Raw genomic sequence first — 14,928 nt, forward strand, 5'->3', positions numbered from 1 at the left:
AATTTGTTAAGTGAGGAGACTTAGTCAACCATTCTGGTGCAGAGATAAAACTGAAAACGTTTAAGCTTGACATGGCACCAGAGACAAAAAGAATCTATTCATTTACAGATGAACAGATTTATTTTTCAAAACGAAAACAGAGAAAGTTTAACTGTTTAAAACTCAGTCGTTTTGAAAGGTAGAAGACTTAGTCAAAATACCTGATGCACAAAACCTAATTTTCAAGACTTATCCAAGGCATCAGTTAAAAAAGAATCTGTTTATTTAGAAAAGAACAGATTTATTTTTATGCAGTAAACGTGTTTTTTGTAAAACATGTGAAAAACAGTTTAAGAAAACTTATGCTTGTTCTTATCACATGGTCAGTGGTTATGAGGTGAGTTACTCAGCAAAAAGCCCTCTCTTAGACAACCTCTAAGCACTACCTAAGACATACTTAAAGCACAGCAAAATACACATGAAATGTACATAGAAGTCTTCATCAAACACAATCTTGAAGGAGCAGCAACCATCTTCAACAAGTGTAAGATCTATATCATGAGTTCCTAATTTTTCTTATTGGGATTGGGAAAAAGTGTAACATCTCTTGATTTATTATTATTTATGAATATATATTTTCTTTGAAATTCAAGTTTTATTGGTTTGATAGTACACATAATGCTTAATGAAGAGGAACAACCATTGATGCCCATGGAGCATGAATGAGGCCAAAAGGAGAGTTCATGTATCCGAACCCTTTCAAATAAAAAAGTATGTCAATTGCCAGGAATGGAATTTAGTACTTCTTGGCTTCAGTTGTTCCATCTTAATATAGAAGCAAGTTATCATGATGAAAAGAATTGATTATGATAGTTTGTGGTTTTAGATAATTTACTTGGTTTGGTCATAAAATAGAAAGAACTTGAATAAACATAGCATTTGTAAGTAATAATAATAACAAAAGAGATTTACGAAGCTATTATAGTCCCAACACTTGTGTTTTATTGTTATTCTTTTACTTTAGTTTTGTCAAAGTTTCAATCTTGCTAAATATTTTATTAGGATTATTATAACTATCACACACCATTTATGCAATCAACTTTTATTATTTCCTCACTTCATTTTGAAAGTTATTACTACTCTAGTAATCTTTAATTCTTTGTGGATACGACAATCCTTAGCTGTACTACAACTAACTCAGTTTATTTGTTGAGAAAAGAATTTTAAATTCACCCCATTAGTATAACACATTGTTAGGCCTAGTTTCCCAATCGAGAGAGCATATCATTAAAACCACCTAGAAAATACCAAGGCAGGTTAGATAAAGCAAACCAAAGATTTCTTCTAAGAACATAAGATATGGAACCATAAATTCAAGCAACATTTATCTAAAATCTTAAACCATAAAAAAGTGAACTCAATTAAACACTGCAATATTTACAAGACATTACAACCACCATGTCAACCCGTAAATGGTGAGATTAGTCCAGAGAATTCCTAATATTAAATACAAGAAATCTTAAGAAAAATAAAATATTTGTGATTCTCAATAACACACAATTTTTTTGTTGGTTAAAATTTCCAATTTATTGTATGTTTAAAACTTGTTTAAACTTATTTTAAATGTAAAAATCTTAATTTCAATAATGGGTTGAACACGTAAAATTAGGATACTAATTATCTTTATTTTAAAATATGGGATACAAAATATAATTTATTTTAATATTGGTTAAAATTTTCAATTTATTGGATATTTATAACTTGTTTAAATTTTTATTAAAGATTTAATTACCTTTTAGTCCATATATTAAGAGTAAAACATCAATTTCATTTTCTTCATATTTAGAAAAGTTTAATGTTGTTTTAACTTTTTTAAAACAATTAAATGCGATAATTCTATTTTTTTTAAACAATTCAATGTGGTAACAATTTAGGGTAAATATGTTTTAATGACAATGTAATCAAATAAAACACATTACATCGGTAAAAAAAATTAAAACTCTATTAAATAATTTAAAATCTTAAGATTGAATTGATTTTTACTTTTTTTTTTAAGAAATGTACTTTAAGCCTAACTCAATCCCATAAAACTGACTCTAGGTTTGCACACCCACTTATATATTATAAAAGACTTTAATCTCTAGTCGATGTGTGATCTCCAACATCTTTAATATGAGACTAAAAATGTAATTAAGCTTATATTAAATATAATTTTTTTAATTTCAATAATGGACTGAACACACTAATATTGTAAAATTAGGATACTAAATATCTTTATTTTAAAATAGGAGATAAAAAAATATAAATTTAAAAAAATTGGAAGATTGATACTGTATTTGAACCTGGAATGTATTAAAATTCAATTTGTTTAAGTATTAGTTAGTTGACTCGTTTGATCAGCTCTTGATTACCTTATCTTACTTTTTTCAATAACTTTCTTCTTTTTGCCTTTAATTTAAATCCATGTAAATCATGCCGAGACATGTAATTGTCGAAATGCAGGTAGAAATCAGTGTTTTCCTAGATTTATTATGCTCATTCCTTCATGCATTTGGGCCATACTCTATGCAATTAAGATCTTTAGGTGGGGACATTTGCTAAAGCGAACCCACGACTCACGTGCCAACATAAGTCTATTAAACACAAAGTACCATAGTTAATTTTCTTCATTTGACTTGTGGAATAAACTATTTGGAAAAAAAGACTGCTTTTTTGAGAGTGAGGAACTAGCCTTTAGTATATATGTTCCTGATTTAGACAATAAAGATAAAAGATTTGTGGGAGAATGGACAAAGGGTGGCTTTCTAGTGAGGGTGTTGGAGGTTTGGGGGTGATGGGATACATGGGTAGGTGTTGGTTAGTTGGGGTCATAATTGTGGTGGGGTGTGCCATCTTGCTGGGCACTGCTGGAGTAGAAGGGTATCCAGCTGAGGATTTGGTGGTGAGATTGCCTGGTCAACCTAATGTTGGGTTTAAGCAATTTGCTGGGTATGTTGATGTTGATCTCAAGCATGGAAGGAGTCTCTTCTACTATTTTGTGGAGGCTGAGAAAGACCCTGACAAGAAGCCCCTCACACTTTGGCTCAATGGAGGTTGGTTATGGACTTATGTCACCCTTTTCTGACTCTTCTTCAATTGCCACACCCACTTTGTAAATTTTCAAAACAAGCATCGTTTCATAACTTCATTCATTAAACCTACATGGTTCTTTAACCCTATGTAGCTTCTTATGAGATTTGAGTTGCTTCAAGTGAATCATATGATGTGGGTGCTCCTAAATGTAGTCAATTTGGTTCTTGAAAGTTTCTTGTGTTGTTTGTTTGCAAAAATAGTTTCTTCATGCTTTTGTTTATTTGTTTACTCTGTGCTTTTTTATTCTTTTTAGGCGAGCCCTTGATTATTTTGATTCCTTTTTCTTTTCTTTTTATGTCAAGCCAAGGAAGGTGTCATTGATTTGTCCACAAGGCATTCAAGTTGTGTTGTCTTTTTACTCAACCGAAAGTGCTGTTTGCTTATACTGTTGCTCTCTTTTGCAGAGCCTGCTAAATAACTGATAAAAAAAAGTGAAACGACTGAAGTTTTCTGTAGTACCTTTTTTTTGAAAACCTTTTACAGTTACATCAAATCACCCAGCATAGAGATTCTTTTTTCATGATTGTCAGTCACTCTATCAGATAGCTCACTGTAAAATTTACTCTAAGCAGGGTTCATTTTACCTTATTTTTAAGGTGAGCTATTGACAATTCCGTCTAGTAAAGAGAATTTTCTGAAATGTGCAAGGGTTTGTGAGAACAAAAGTTGCAAAAGTGCTTTTAGAAATTCCTTGACAAAACAAAAGTAAGAAATTAGACATTGTTGCTTGGAAAACATAAACATTTTTGTACTCTTCCTACTACAATCCAAAACATGCACTAATTAAAATTTCGCTCATGTTCACCGTAGACAAGACAGTACTTAGTCTAAGTTTGTTTATTGGTTAATGCTGTGAGAAGACAGAGCTCGGCATGTTTAAGGTTAATTTGGATATTTTAAACAGCATTGAAATAAAACAATACTTAGCCCTGTGAATTTTTTACACTATGTTATTTTCAAAAGGAAACTACAATATCTAGTGAAAAAAGCCAACAAATTCCATTGTTTTTCAGGCCCTGGATGTTCTTCCATTGGAGGAGGTGCTTTTACTGAATTGGGACCCTTTTATCCTAATGGGGATGGACGTGGTCTCCGAAGAAATTCGATGTCTTGGAATAAAGGTATGAAACATGCATACATTGTGGTTCAAAGTTTGAATCTTGATAATGTCACTTAAAATATGAGATAAATGTTGAGAAGAGAATAATCATCTATCTTATGTGTGCTCAAGGTTCGGACAATATTCATTATTACTTCCAGCCATGGATAATTCCTTCCATTACCATGGTTAAAAAAATAGAATTTTTGTTTATATATTTTTTGGCGACACTGATTCCTGATATTTTGTCATTTGTAGCATCCAACCTCATTTTTGTAGAGTCTCCTGCTGGAGTTGGTTGGTCATACTCAAATACAACTTCAGATTACAATTCTGGAGATGTCTCCACTGGTAAAAAATTGGTCTATTCTCTTTTTTTGTCATTTCAGCCACTATGCTTATTTTCTTTAAGGCTTCAAACTTTTATTTTTACATTATCCCCTGCCCCTTCGTTTTCCTATGTGTTCATCTAAAACTGAGAAAGTGGAAAACTGTTTATAGAAGGGCAAATTTACATACAGTATTATAGCTACAGGTGCTCTCCATTCAAATTTTTGGAATTTTACTTCAGTAATTTACATTAGATGCATTGCATATTACTAAGGTGAAATTCTAAATATAATTGAACAACAACACTAACAGTACATGAGTACTGTATGTAAGTTTCCTCCTTTATAATTATCTAAAAGCTGGGTGAATGAAATGGAAAAGAGCATAAATTCTTATTTGTGATTTAATAGAAGCATTAAGCATTGCAGATACAAGAATATTGAGCTAGATGAGTTGAAATTACATGAATATATTGGGAACAAAGTTAGAGTAACACTTAATATGGAAAAGATGATAGAATCAGCAAGAAACTTTTGTCCATGTGAGGGAAAAACCAATACAAGTGCAAGAGATATAGAGGTAAAAGAAAAATAAAAAATCTAAAATGATAATAATCTAAAGGACCTTGAACTAAATGCTCTTTCTGAAAAATGAGAAATTTTGTGAGAACACATATACATTTGTTTTTTGGCAGCCAATGATATGTATTTGTTCTTGTTGAAATGGTACGAGAAGTTTCCATCATACAGAACAAGGGAGCTGTTCCTCACTGGAGAAAGCTATGCAGGTTTGAAAACTAATTAACAAATTCAGTTTTAGAATTTACTTGTTCAATTGAAATTCCATGATGAGAATCTCGTCTTTGAAAATATCTGTATACTTGGTTTAGTTAGATCACAGTTATTTATGAAAATTTGCAAATGCTAGTTAACTATGACATCCTTCTTAGCAGTGGTGGAGGATTATAGGGGTGGGAAAGTGCCTTGCCTCCCCCAAATTTTTTAAATTCCGTGTGCATATTATATATAGATATAATGAGAATTAAATTTAGAGGATTTCCAATTTATTTTATAATCTGTCTTTCAATTTTAATAAATATTAAAACATAAATTAAATATAATAAAGAATAAGAAAATTAAGATATTTTTTGTATTCTCTCTCCTAATTTATTCACCTCATCCTCTGTTTTTAAAACATAAAACTCATTGCTTCTACTCGTGTCTTACCTGGATTACTCCTGAAGAAAGAAATGAAGAAAAACAAAAACTCATTGATTATACTCATGTCTCACTTATTTTGTTCCATTTCTAAAAGAAAAAAAAGTAATTCTCTCTTCCATTTAGCTTCATAATATATTATTTATTTCTGATACATGGGGTTTTACTTTTTTTCCATGCAAAAAGACATCTTTTTCCATATGCGGATAATGTTTAGAATATAAGAATTTGAATAGCTATATTGTGTCTTTTTTAAGTTCTTATATTCTACGTGTTCTTATATTTTTGTATGAAAATTCTCTTTATAAACATAAAATGAAATCTTAACCTTTGTAGTTTTTTATAACTTGTTTTTAAGTGTGACTTATTTATCATAGATTTTCCCTTTTATAATTATGTTTCTTAAAATTTTATTTCCGATTCAATTATTGATTGGTTGAAGAATTTGAAGGAATGAAGGAAAAATATGGGATTTTTCTTGCAGTTATAGTTATATTAATTTATGTACTCATTTTAAGTGTATTGGTCAAAATGATAATATATATATATATATATATATATATATATATATATAAATTTTTAGAGTATATTATTTTGATTTCCCCTAAACTATTGATCAAGATCCCCACTACTTCTGAGGGGTAACTCTGCAATTTATAGCACCTACTTTTTGTTTGTTATTTTTCATTGCCGTACACTTTATTAACAATGAGCCTTGAACTCATGATATATTGGGTTTCTTATTAAACTTTATTGAGTCATGCAGGACACTATGTACCTCAATTAACTAATGTTCTCTTGGACCATAATGCTGGTTCAACTGGTTTCAAATTCAATATCAAAGGAGTTGCTGTAAGATTCCATTCACCTGATACATCTTTTGCCTTTAATTTTCTGTTTGTGTTACAATTGGTGAAGTCTCATATGTCTCAGATATTTTAAAGCTCATATTAATGTACCCTTTCTTTTATCAGATTGGAAACCCACTTTTGAGACTTGATCGGGATACACCAGCAACATATGAATACTTCTGGTCACATGGAATGATTTCTGATGAAATTGGCCTTGCCATTATGAATGATTGTGATTTTGATGATTATTCCTATGCAAGTCCTCACAACGTTTCTCATTCCTGCAACAATGCCATATACGAAGCAAATCTCATTGTTGGCGATTACATAAACAACTATGATGTAATTCTAGATGTTTGCTATCCATCCATAGTGGAACAAGAACTGAGATTGAAAAGAATGGTAGACCTTTCCCAATTTTGTTCTGGTCAAATGTTATCATTATTTTTTATTCTATGAACTTGTATATATGATATCCTTATAATTGAATGCAGGCAACAAAAATAAGTGTAGGTGTGGATGTGTGTATGAGTCTAGAAAGACGGTTTTATTTCAATCTCCCAGAGGTTCAGAAGGCTCTTCATGCAAACCGTACAAACCTTCCTTATAGCTGGTCCATGTGTAGTCAGTAAGTAAAGAAACACTTTACAATAATCAGTGGCTATGAAATAATTGTCTTGAAAAGCCGTATCAATGGATTAAAGAAGAATGTGTTTATTGACCTTAACTCTCAAGTAAGGTCAGATTTTTGAATGTACTAAAACAAATATACATATTTAACTAGCATGCCTGAATATTCAAAGTTTATATTTAACTGAATATTCCAAGAAAATTGATCCTTATGCAACTCCATCTTTCAAATCTGATAACGTTTCTTCTTGTAGTGTTCTAAACTACAGTGACACTGATGGTAACATCAACATCCTTCCAATTCTCAAAAGAATAGTCCAAAACCATATCCCAGTATGGGTTTTCAGGTAACTTCAATGTAGGATAGATAGATACCCTTAATGGGAAATCCTCAGTATCATTGGATAGATACATAACCTTTTTGTTTATCTCTGATTGTTTAATGTTGAATGATCTCAGTGGAGACCAAGATTCAGTTGTGCCATTATTGGGATCTCGAACACTCATTCGTGAACTAGCTCATGAATTGCAATTCAAGATTACAGTCCCATATGGGGCTTGGTTCCACAAAGGGCAGGTAGGTACCTGAAAATTTTCTTTTGTTTTAAGAATGTTTTACTTTGAAGTTATCACGTTATTTTAGGTTGTTCTTTTGCAATATTAATAAAGACAATTTTACTAGCTAGTGAAGTTATAATTGGATGGTGAATGGTGGTATATGTAGGTTGGAGGTTGGGTGACTGAGTATGGAAATTTGTTGACTTTTGCCACTGTAAGAGGTGCTGCTCACATGGTACCTTATGCTCAACCTTCAAGAGCACTGCATCTGTTCAGTTCATTTGTTCGTGGCAGGAGATTACCCAACACAACACGTCCTTCTATTGATGATTGAAGGAAGACACTTATCTTAGACTAAATGGCATGCATTCTACCACTTATCTTAGACTAAATGGACCACAGAAATGGAAGTGAGAGAAAAGACTGTTCCATTATAAGTTCCTAGTGATTGTATGGAAAGTTAAAGGAAAATTTAAGAGGGAAAAGAAAAATTTATGTTCCATCGTTTTTATTCTTCATTTAGTACGTAGCACAAATTTCTTGGCTTCATAGTTTGGTGCCTTGGGATTCTATTGAAAAATGTAAGCAATTTTTTTTCCAGTAATATGCATTTGTTTTCAGTGAAGAGTGGATTCTTAAATAATGTCTAATAGGTTGCAGAACTTATATTTGTTAAACCTTATACTCAAAGTTGTCATAAGTTTTATTTGAAAATTTGAATAGTCAATAATTACTACCTTTAATTATAGTTTTAATTGTAATTTATACTATGGTTTTAAATGTAATTTATAGTATAGCTATTATTAGAGAACATGTAGAATTTAAGAAGTCTATTTTGAAACTATTTAGAGAGATTGTAATCTCATTTGGAAAGTAGTGGTGAAATAAAAAATATAGCATTTGTGCACAAATTGGTATTAGAGCTATGACTAGTCTAACCAATAATTTGTCACTTGCCTCGACCAACAAAGATGACCAATTATGACAATTGAATCATTCAAATGAAAGTCCTTAGATCTCAAAATTCTTTAGAGGTGGTTCAAGAAGGTTTTGAAGAACCAGAAAATACTACAGGTTAATCGGGAGCCCAAAACAAAACATCGAAAAAGACACGATCAAACGATAAGGCAACTTTGTACATGTTGTATTGAGTTCTTGATGCGGCAATTTTTTAAAAGATTGTTAGTGCATCCACTTCAAAGGAAGCATGAGACATTTTGGAAAAGGTGTTCAAGGGTGCAGTCTAAGTTAAACAAATGCGTTTTCAAACTCTACGAGGTGAGTTGGAGGCCATGAATATGAAGGATTCAAAAGATGTATCTAGTTACATCACTCGTGTGTAAACGATAGCCAATCAAATCAAACGCAATGGAGAAACTTTCACAGATGCAATGGGGGTCGTCGAGAAAACTCTTTGGTCATTGGCCGATGACTTTAGAAATGTTGTATATGCAATTGAGGAGTCAAGAAACTTGGAAGAGATGACCATTGATGATCTCATAGCACATGAACAACGAATGAAAAAAAAAGAAACAAGAAGTCTTGGTGGAAGCCTTACAAACAAAGATGATCATCAAAGAAGACAAGGTGATGTACGTGCAACATAACCGAGGAAGATGACATGGATGTGAAGGTCGCAGTTTTGATCGCAATGAAGGTCGTGGTGTTGGAAACAAAAATGAAGAAATGGGACAAATGAACCATCAAAATTGGTGTGCACGAGGCCGTGATCATAGAAGAGGTGATCGTTCAAATCCTCTAAATATTGAATGTTACAACTACAACAAATATGGACACTATGTAAAGGAGTGTTATGCCAAGATGAGAGTGGAAGAAAATACAAATTTAATGGAGGAAGATGAGACAAAAGATGAAGGAATTCTCATGATGGGCAAGGAAGACGTCACCATGGATAGTGACATGATATGGTATCTAGACATTGGTGCTAATAATCATATGTGTGAGCACAAACATCTCTTTCTTGATATACAAGAGATAGAAGATTGACATGTGTCTTTTGGAGACTCAACTAAGGTTCCAGTCAAAGGTCGGGAAAAAATATGTTTTTCCCAAAAGGACAAAAAATAAGGTACTAATGAGGAAGTCTATTATGTACCTAATTTGAAAGTAATTTTCTTAGTATGAGACAATTATTGGAGAAAGGTTGTTCGATTTTCATGAAAGATCGGATTTTGCACTTGAATGACAAAAATGGACGAGTGCTCACACTCGTGGAGATGATAAAGAACTCCCTTTTTTATGCAAAAATTGAGCTTGAAGGTTTAAGGGCAAAATCAAGTAGCTTGGTAGAATTTTGTAATTTACTGCATATACCTAATTTTGTAATTTTTTATACCTAATTTTCCCACAGTAATTAATTCTCCTTTCTCTAATGTGGATGATCTTCTTTCTTTTATTAAGAGTGATGATAGTCCTTTGGTTAATTTGATTAAACTTGCTGTGATGACTTTTTCTATTTGGATGATATGGCGTATGAGAAATTATGCTAGATTTCAGGTTAAAATTGATTTTTCTAGGGCCATTTCGGTCATTAAAGATCTCAATTGTCTAGTGGGAAATTTGTCTAAAAGCTCTATGAGAAATGATATGTTTGATTTCAATGTGCTTAAGTTCTTTGATATTAATACTCATGATGGTAAAGTTCTACATCCTCTTCCTAGTTAGATGAGAGTTTCCTTCACCAGGTTGAGTTAAAATTAACACAAATGATGTTGTTAGGGATTCTCCTAGTTTTGCTACTTGTGGTGGTATTTTTCATAGGAATATAAGGGAATTTATTGGTGGTTTCTCTGCTTTCCTTAATGTTCAGACTGCTTTGGTTGTTGAGTTTTATGGAGTTATACATGCTATTGAAGAAGCTCAAAAGATGGATCTTACTAGTTTATGACTTGAGTGTGATTCAGGCTTGGTTTGTGTTGCATTTAGTGCTATGACTAATATTCCTTTGATTCTTCGTAATAGGTGGAACACTTCTTAATTACTATGGAAAAATTAGGTTTAGGGTTTCTCACATTTTTTGTGAAGGGAATGCATGTGCTGACATAATGTCTAACTTAGGATTTATTCATAGAGAACAATTTCATTGGTATAATAGACTTTCATCTAGTTTTTTCTTAGAATTCTTTATTAACAGGTATAAACTACATGTATCGTTTTTGTTAATATATGAGTTTTGGTCTTATCCCTCATATTTACTTGTATATTTTTTTTTAATAATACTTTTTTCATGTGGTAGCAGATGATTATTGTTACTTGAGGTGTCAGCCTAACTAAGATGTGAAGTTTCATAATGATGTCTATCATTGAAACTTTTATATAAAAATAAATTTAACACTTGTGGCCAAATATTTTATAATGTTTTATTTTAAATTAAATAAATGTAGTAAGTAAGACTATATTTTTTACCTTAAAATTTATGATGGATACAAAATTTGAAGAGATATGAAAGGAAGTATTATATAACCTAGAATTAGTTCGTATCATATAGTGTTTGAAGAGATAAGAGTGTTTTGCCCGACAACTACTGTGGATCTCAAATAAATATGCGAGGTACTTGGTTTAAAAAAATTCTTATTAAAATCAAACCACCCATTATGAACCTTTGAAATTAAGAATAGGTCCCACTTACACCAAGTCAATTACATATTTTTAATTAATTAAACCACACTTCAACATAATTCTAACTAATTTGATGTTAATAACCGAGATGTGATATACATATCCAATTTGGCAGGTTTAGTTTTATTTGAAAATTTACTGTTTATTTTTATTAATGTATACGCGAAAAAATTATTAATATTTTTCTAAACACAAGTTAAACAAAAACATATTAGAATGTTTCTTTAAACACACATAAATTCTTCCAAAGTAAACTATGGTACATCAGCCAAGATGCACTTTCCCAATCATCACTCTCATCACACTTAACATCTTTTCAAACAAAAAAATAGAAAGAAGATGAAGCAACACAAGTCAAACAAGCTAAGTAAATCCATAGAGAAGTGTTTTCCACTACAAACAAACCCTAACAAAACTTCGCATGCGAGTCAAGTTTCTAAACATACCACATACCTTCATACCCAACATTTTTCTTATAAATCTACTGCGAAATAACACTCAAACCACAACAAATTCAGCTTTTGAAAGACATCAATTCTTCGACATAAACAAAGTTAAAAACAACCAAAATGGCTTCAACTCAACCCAACAACTTTTTCTACCCACGTGTCCCTCCACCACCCTTCCAACCCTTCAATCCTCCACCACCACCTTCACATTCCTTCAGCCCTCCACCACCACCTTCACCCTTCTTCAACCCTCCACCACCTCCGCATTCATTTTCTCCTCCTCCTCCTCCTCCTCCTCCACCACCATTTGGATCGCCACCACCGCCACCACGTCAGCCATTTTCTCCTCCATCCCCAAAGGCGCGCCCACCGCCGCCACCTCGTCCCATTCGTCCTTCTCCACCGCCACCACCTCGCCCAGTTCGTCCTCCCCCACTTCCCCCTTCCCCTCTCGTACCTCCTCCCTCTCCAAGCAACCCAACTGTAATAATAGTCGTGGTGGTCTCATTGGGTGGCCTCTTGCTGTTCTCAATGCTCGCTTTTGCTCTATTCTGCTGCGTTCAGAGGAGGAAGAAGAAGAAGACCCAAGAAGTGGAAGTCATTCACTTTGATGAGCACAAAACGGTAAAGGAAACCATCGTGCCTGGTCCTTTCGGACGCAATACAGTGGTGGTAACAGTTGAAGATGATGTGCATATCGATGAAGAAATCAAGAAGAGTGAGAAAGTTGGTCATGGTGTGCATGCCAAATCATCTTCTCCACCTGGAGCAGATGAAGCTACTTCTAGCAGCATTGTTGAGCTAGCAGCAACTCCTCCTGCAGCTGAACACCATGAAGATCATCATCACCACCCTGAAAACAAACCATGATTGAAAGATGTATAAATGCACTTTCGGATGGGAATTCATATCCTTGTTCAAAGACTCCTAACAAGGATCGAGTACTTCCCTTAACTCAGTTCAACGAATAAATGAATATCGATAACTTTTTCCTTTATTTTCGGTTTGACAAACCCGTCATTTGTTGCTTCTTCTACCTTGTAAAGTTTGAAAGTTTGAATTTATGGACTATAAAACTTTAAGTTGATACTGTTTTCTTTAGTTTTTGGCTATATTATATTCTCTAGCTCTAGGTTATTATAATTAAATTTAACATTTAATTTAATTTAAGTAACGAAAAGTAATATAGCTAAATTCCAACAAGGTTACGTCGATTTTTATTAAACAATGAAAAATTAGAATGAATATAATTAATATTCTATAAAAATATATAAATAGGTGGAAGTTGATATTTTAAGGATTGCATCAATTTGAATTAAATTGGAAATGGTTGAGTACTTACATTTCTATTTACCCTCAGAGAGTGTTTAATCTCTGTTTTTTTGAGAACAAATCCATTATTCTAAATAAGATTTACCCAATTAAGATCCCTGTTATTTTAGACAATAATTGAGAACAGATCCATTATTCTAAATAAGATTTATCCAACTAAGGCTAATTGAACTTTAATTGAGACTATTGGCTAAACTTAAATTTTAAACATATTCTCACTTTTCTTGGTTTCTAATTATCCGCATAGACTTTGTACCTCGATGACTACTTTTCAATTGAAGAATTAGAGTATTTTGAAGTTTGGAAAATTATGTTGAGAAAGGATTTGATGGTCGCATTAGATGATCTTCCTAGATTGTCTATAACAACTACTCTTTGAGTGGTGAGATGCAAGTGTTTTGTGATTTTGTTATTTTGTCAAGAAGCACATTATTCTAAATAAGATTTACCCAACTAAGGCTAATTGAACTTTAATTGAGACTATTGGCTAAACTTAAATTTTAAACATATTCTCACTTTTCTTGGTTTCTAATTATCCGCATAGACTTTGTACCTCGATGACTACTTTTCAATTGAAGAATTAGAGTATTTTGAAGTTTGGAAAATTATGTTGAGAAAGGATTTGATGGTCGCATTAGATGATCTTCCTAGATTGTCTATAACAACTACTCTTTGAGTGGTGAGATGCAAGTGTTTTGTGATTTTGTTATTTTGTCAAGAAGCAAGGACCAAATTTGATCAAATTTTGCAAAGACATTTCTTCATATATTCAATCCTTACTTGATTTATAGTAAATCTCCATTAGATTTACTATAAGATCTCTTGCAACAGATTTGGTTGTGTTGAACTTAATTAAAAAAAAATCCAATTTACGCATCTAAAATAAATTTGTAGATAAAATATCTGAAAGATAAGCAAGAATGCTAATCTACAACAAAGGGTATTGGAAAATAGGATTGCGACTAGGGTTAATTTGGTAAGGCGCGGGGTGGTGGTTGAAAACCCTGTATGCTGCTTATGTGGGAAGGTTGACGAGTAGTCGTCGAGTCACTTGTTCGCCATTTGTGACTTTGCTTGGAGGGTCTGGTGTCTTTGCTTTGAGTGGCTTGGAGTGTCGTTCGTAATCCATTTGGATCCTATGCAAAATTTTATCCAATTTAGGTTGAGTCAGGCATCTGTTTCGGTTAATGATGTTTGGGGGGCAATTTGGGTTGGAATTGTGAGTGAAATTTGGAAGCATAGGAACTCGGTCATCTTTAATGGAGGAGTGACAGATGTGTTAGAAGTTTTTGCCTCGGCGCAAGTAAAGGTGTGGTCTTGGATTGCTGCAAAGTCCCGCGAAGTTTATTTTTCCTACCCTTGTTGGGTTCTGGATCCTTTGGCCTATATACGGCTGATTCGATGAAGCTAGTTAGCGCTTGGTTTGGTTGGTCATTTGACCGGCAGTTTTAGGGGTCGAGTTAGGAGTAGAATTTTATGTGTGCTTGTAAAAGGGTTGGACCACCCCTGAAGTGGTTCCCATTTATTGATTTTTTATTGCCGATAAAAAAAAAAACAAAATTGAAAAGAAGATATCTACAAGGCAAATTGTGACAAGAAAGGAAACAAATTATGTTAGGGAGGATTGAAATGCAATATCTAAGACAAAATTTGAATTCAAATTCAAGAAGAAAAGAAACATATAAATAGAGATTTCAAAGGAAAACAAGGAG

At 32.7% G+C, this 14,928-nt stretch overlaps 2 protein-coding genes across 2 annotated transcripts; both read left to right on the plus strand.

Annotated features, from left to right (window-relative positions):
- The first annotated feature begins 2,537 nt into the window (after positions 1 to 2,537).
- Positions 2,538 to 8,421, plus strand: LOC137813531 (serine carboxypeptidase-like 42). Its single transcript, XM_068615851.1, has 10 exons — positions 2,538 to 3,071; positions 4,125 to 4,232; positions 4,469 to 4,561; positions 5,235 to 5,327; positions 6,524 to 6,609; positions 6,732 to 7,010; positions 7,103 to 7,236; positions 7,493 to 7,585; positions 7,698 to 7,815; positions 7,963 to 8,421. Exons 1-10 carry the CDS (start codon positions 2,765 to 2,767, stop codon positions 8,128 to 8,130), a joined length of 1,479 nt encoding a protein of 492 aa, XP_068471952.1. The 5' UTR covers positions 2,538 to 2,764; the 3' UTR covers positions 8,131 to 8,421.
- Positions 8,422 to 11,939: 3,518 nt separating this feature from the next.
- On the plus strand, positions 11,940 to 12,985 carry LOC137813532 (protein TRACHEARY ELEMENT DIFFERENTIATION-RELATED 7-like). Its single transcript, XM_068615852.1, has one exon. It carries the CDS (start codon positions 12,005 to 12,007, stop codon positions 12,752 to 12,754), a length of 750 nt encoding a protein of 249 aa, XP_068471953.1. The 5' UTR covers positions 11,940 to 12,004; the 3' UTR covers positions 12,755 to 12,985.
- The last annotated feature ends 1,943 nt before the right edge of the window (positions 12,986 to 14,928 follow it).

This window comes from Phaseolus vulgaris, chromosome 1 (assembly GCF_000499845.2).
Source record: "Phaseolus vulgaris cultivar G19833 chromosome 1, P. vulgaris v2.0, whole genome shotgun sequence".
Classification (NCBI taxonomy): Eukaryota; Viridiplantae; Streptophyta; class Magnoliopsida; order Fabales; family Fabaceae; genus Phaseolus; species Phaseolus vulgaris.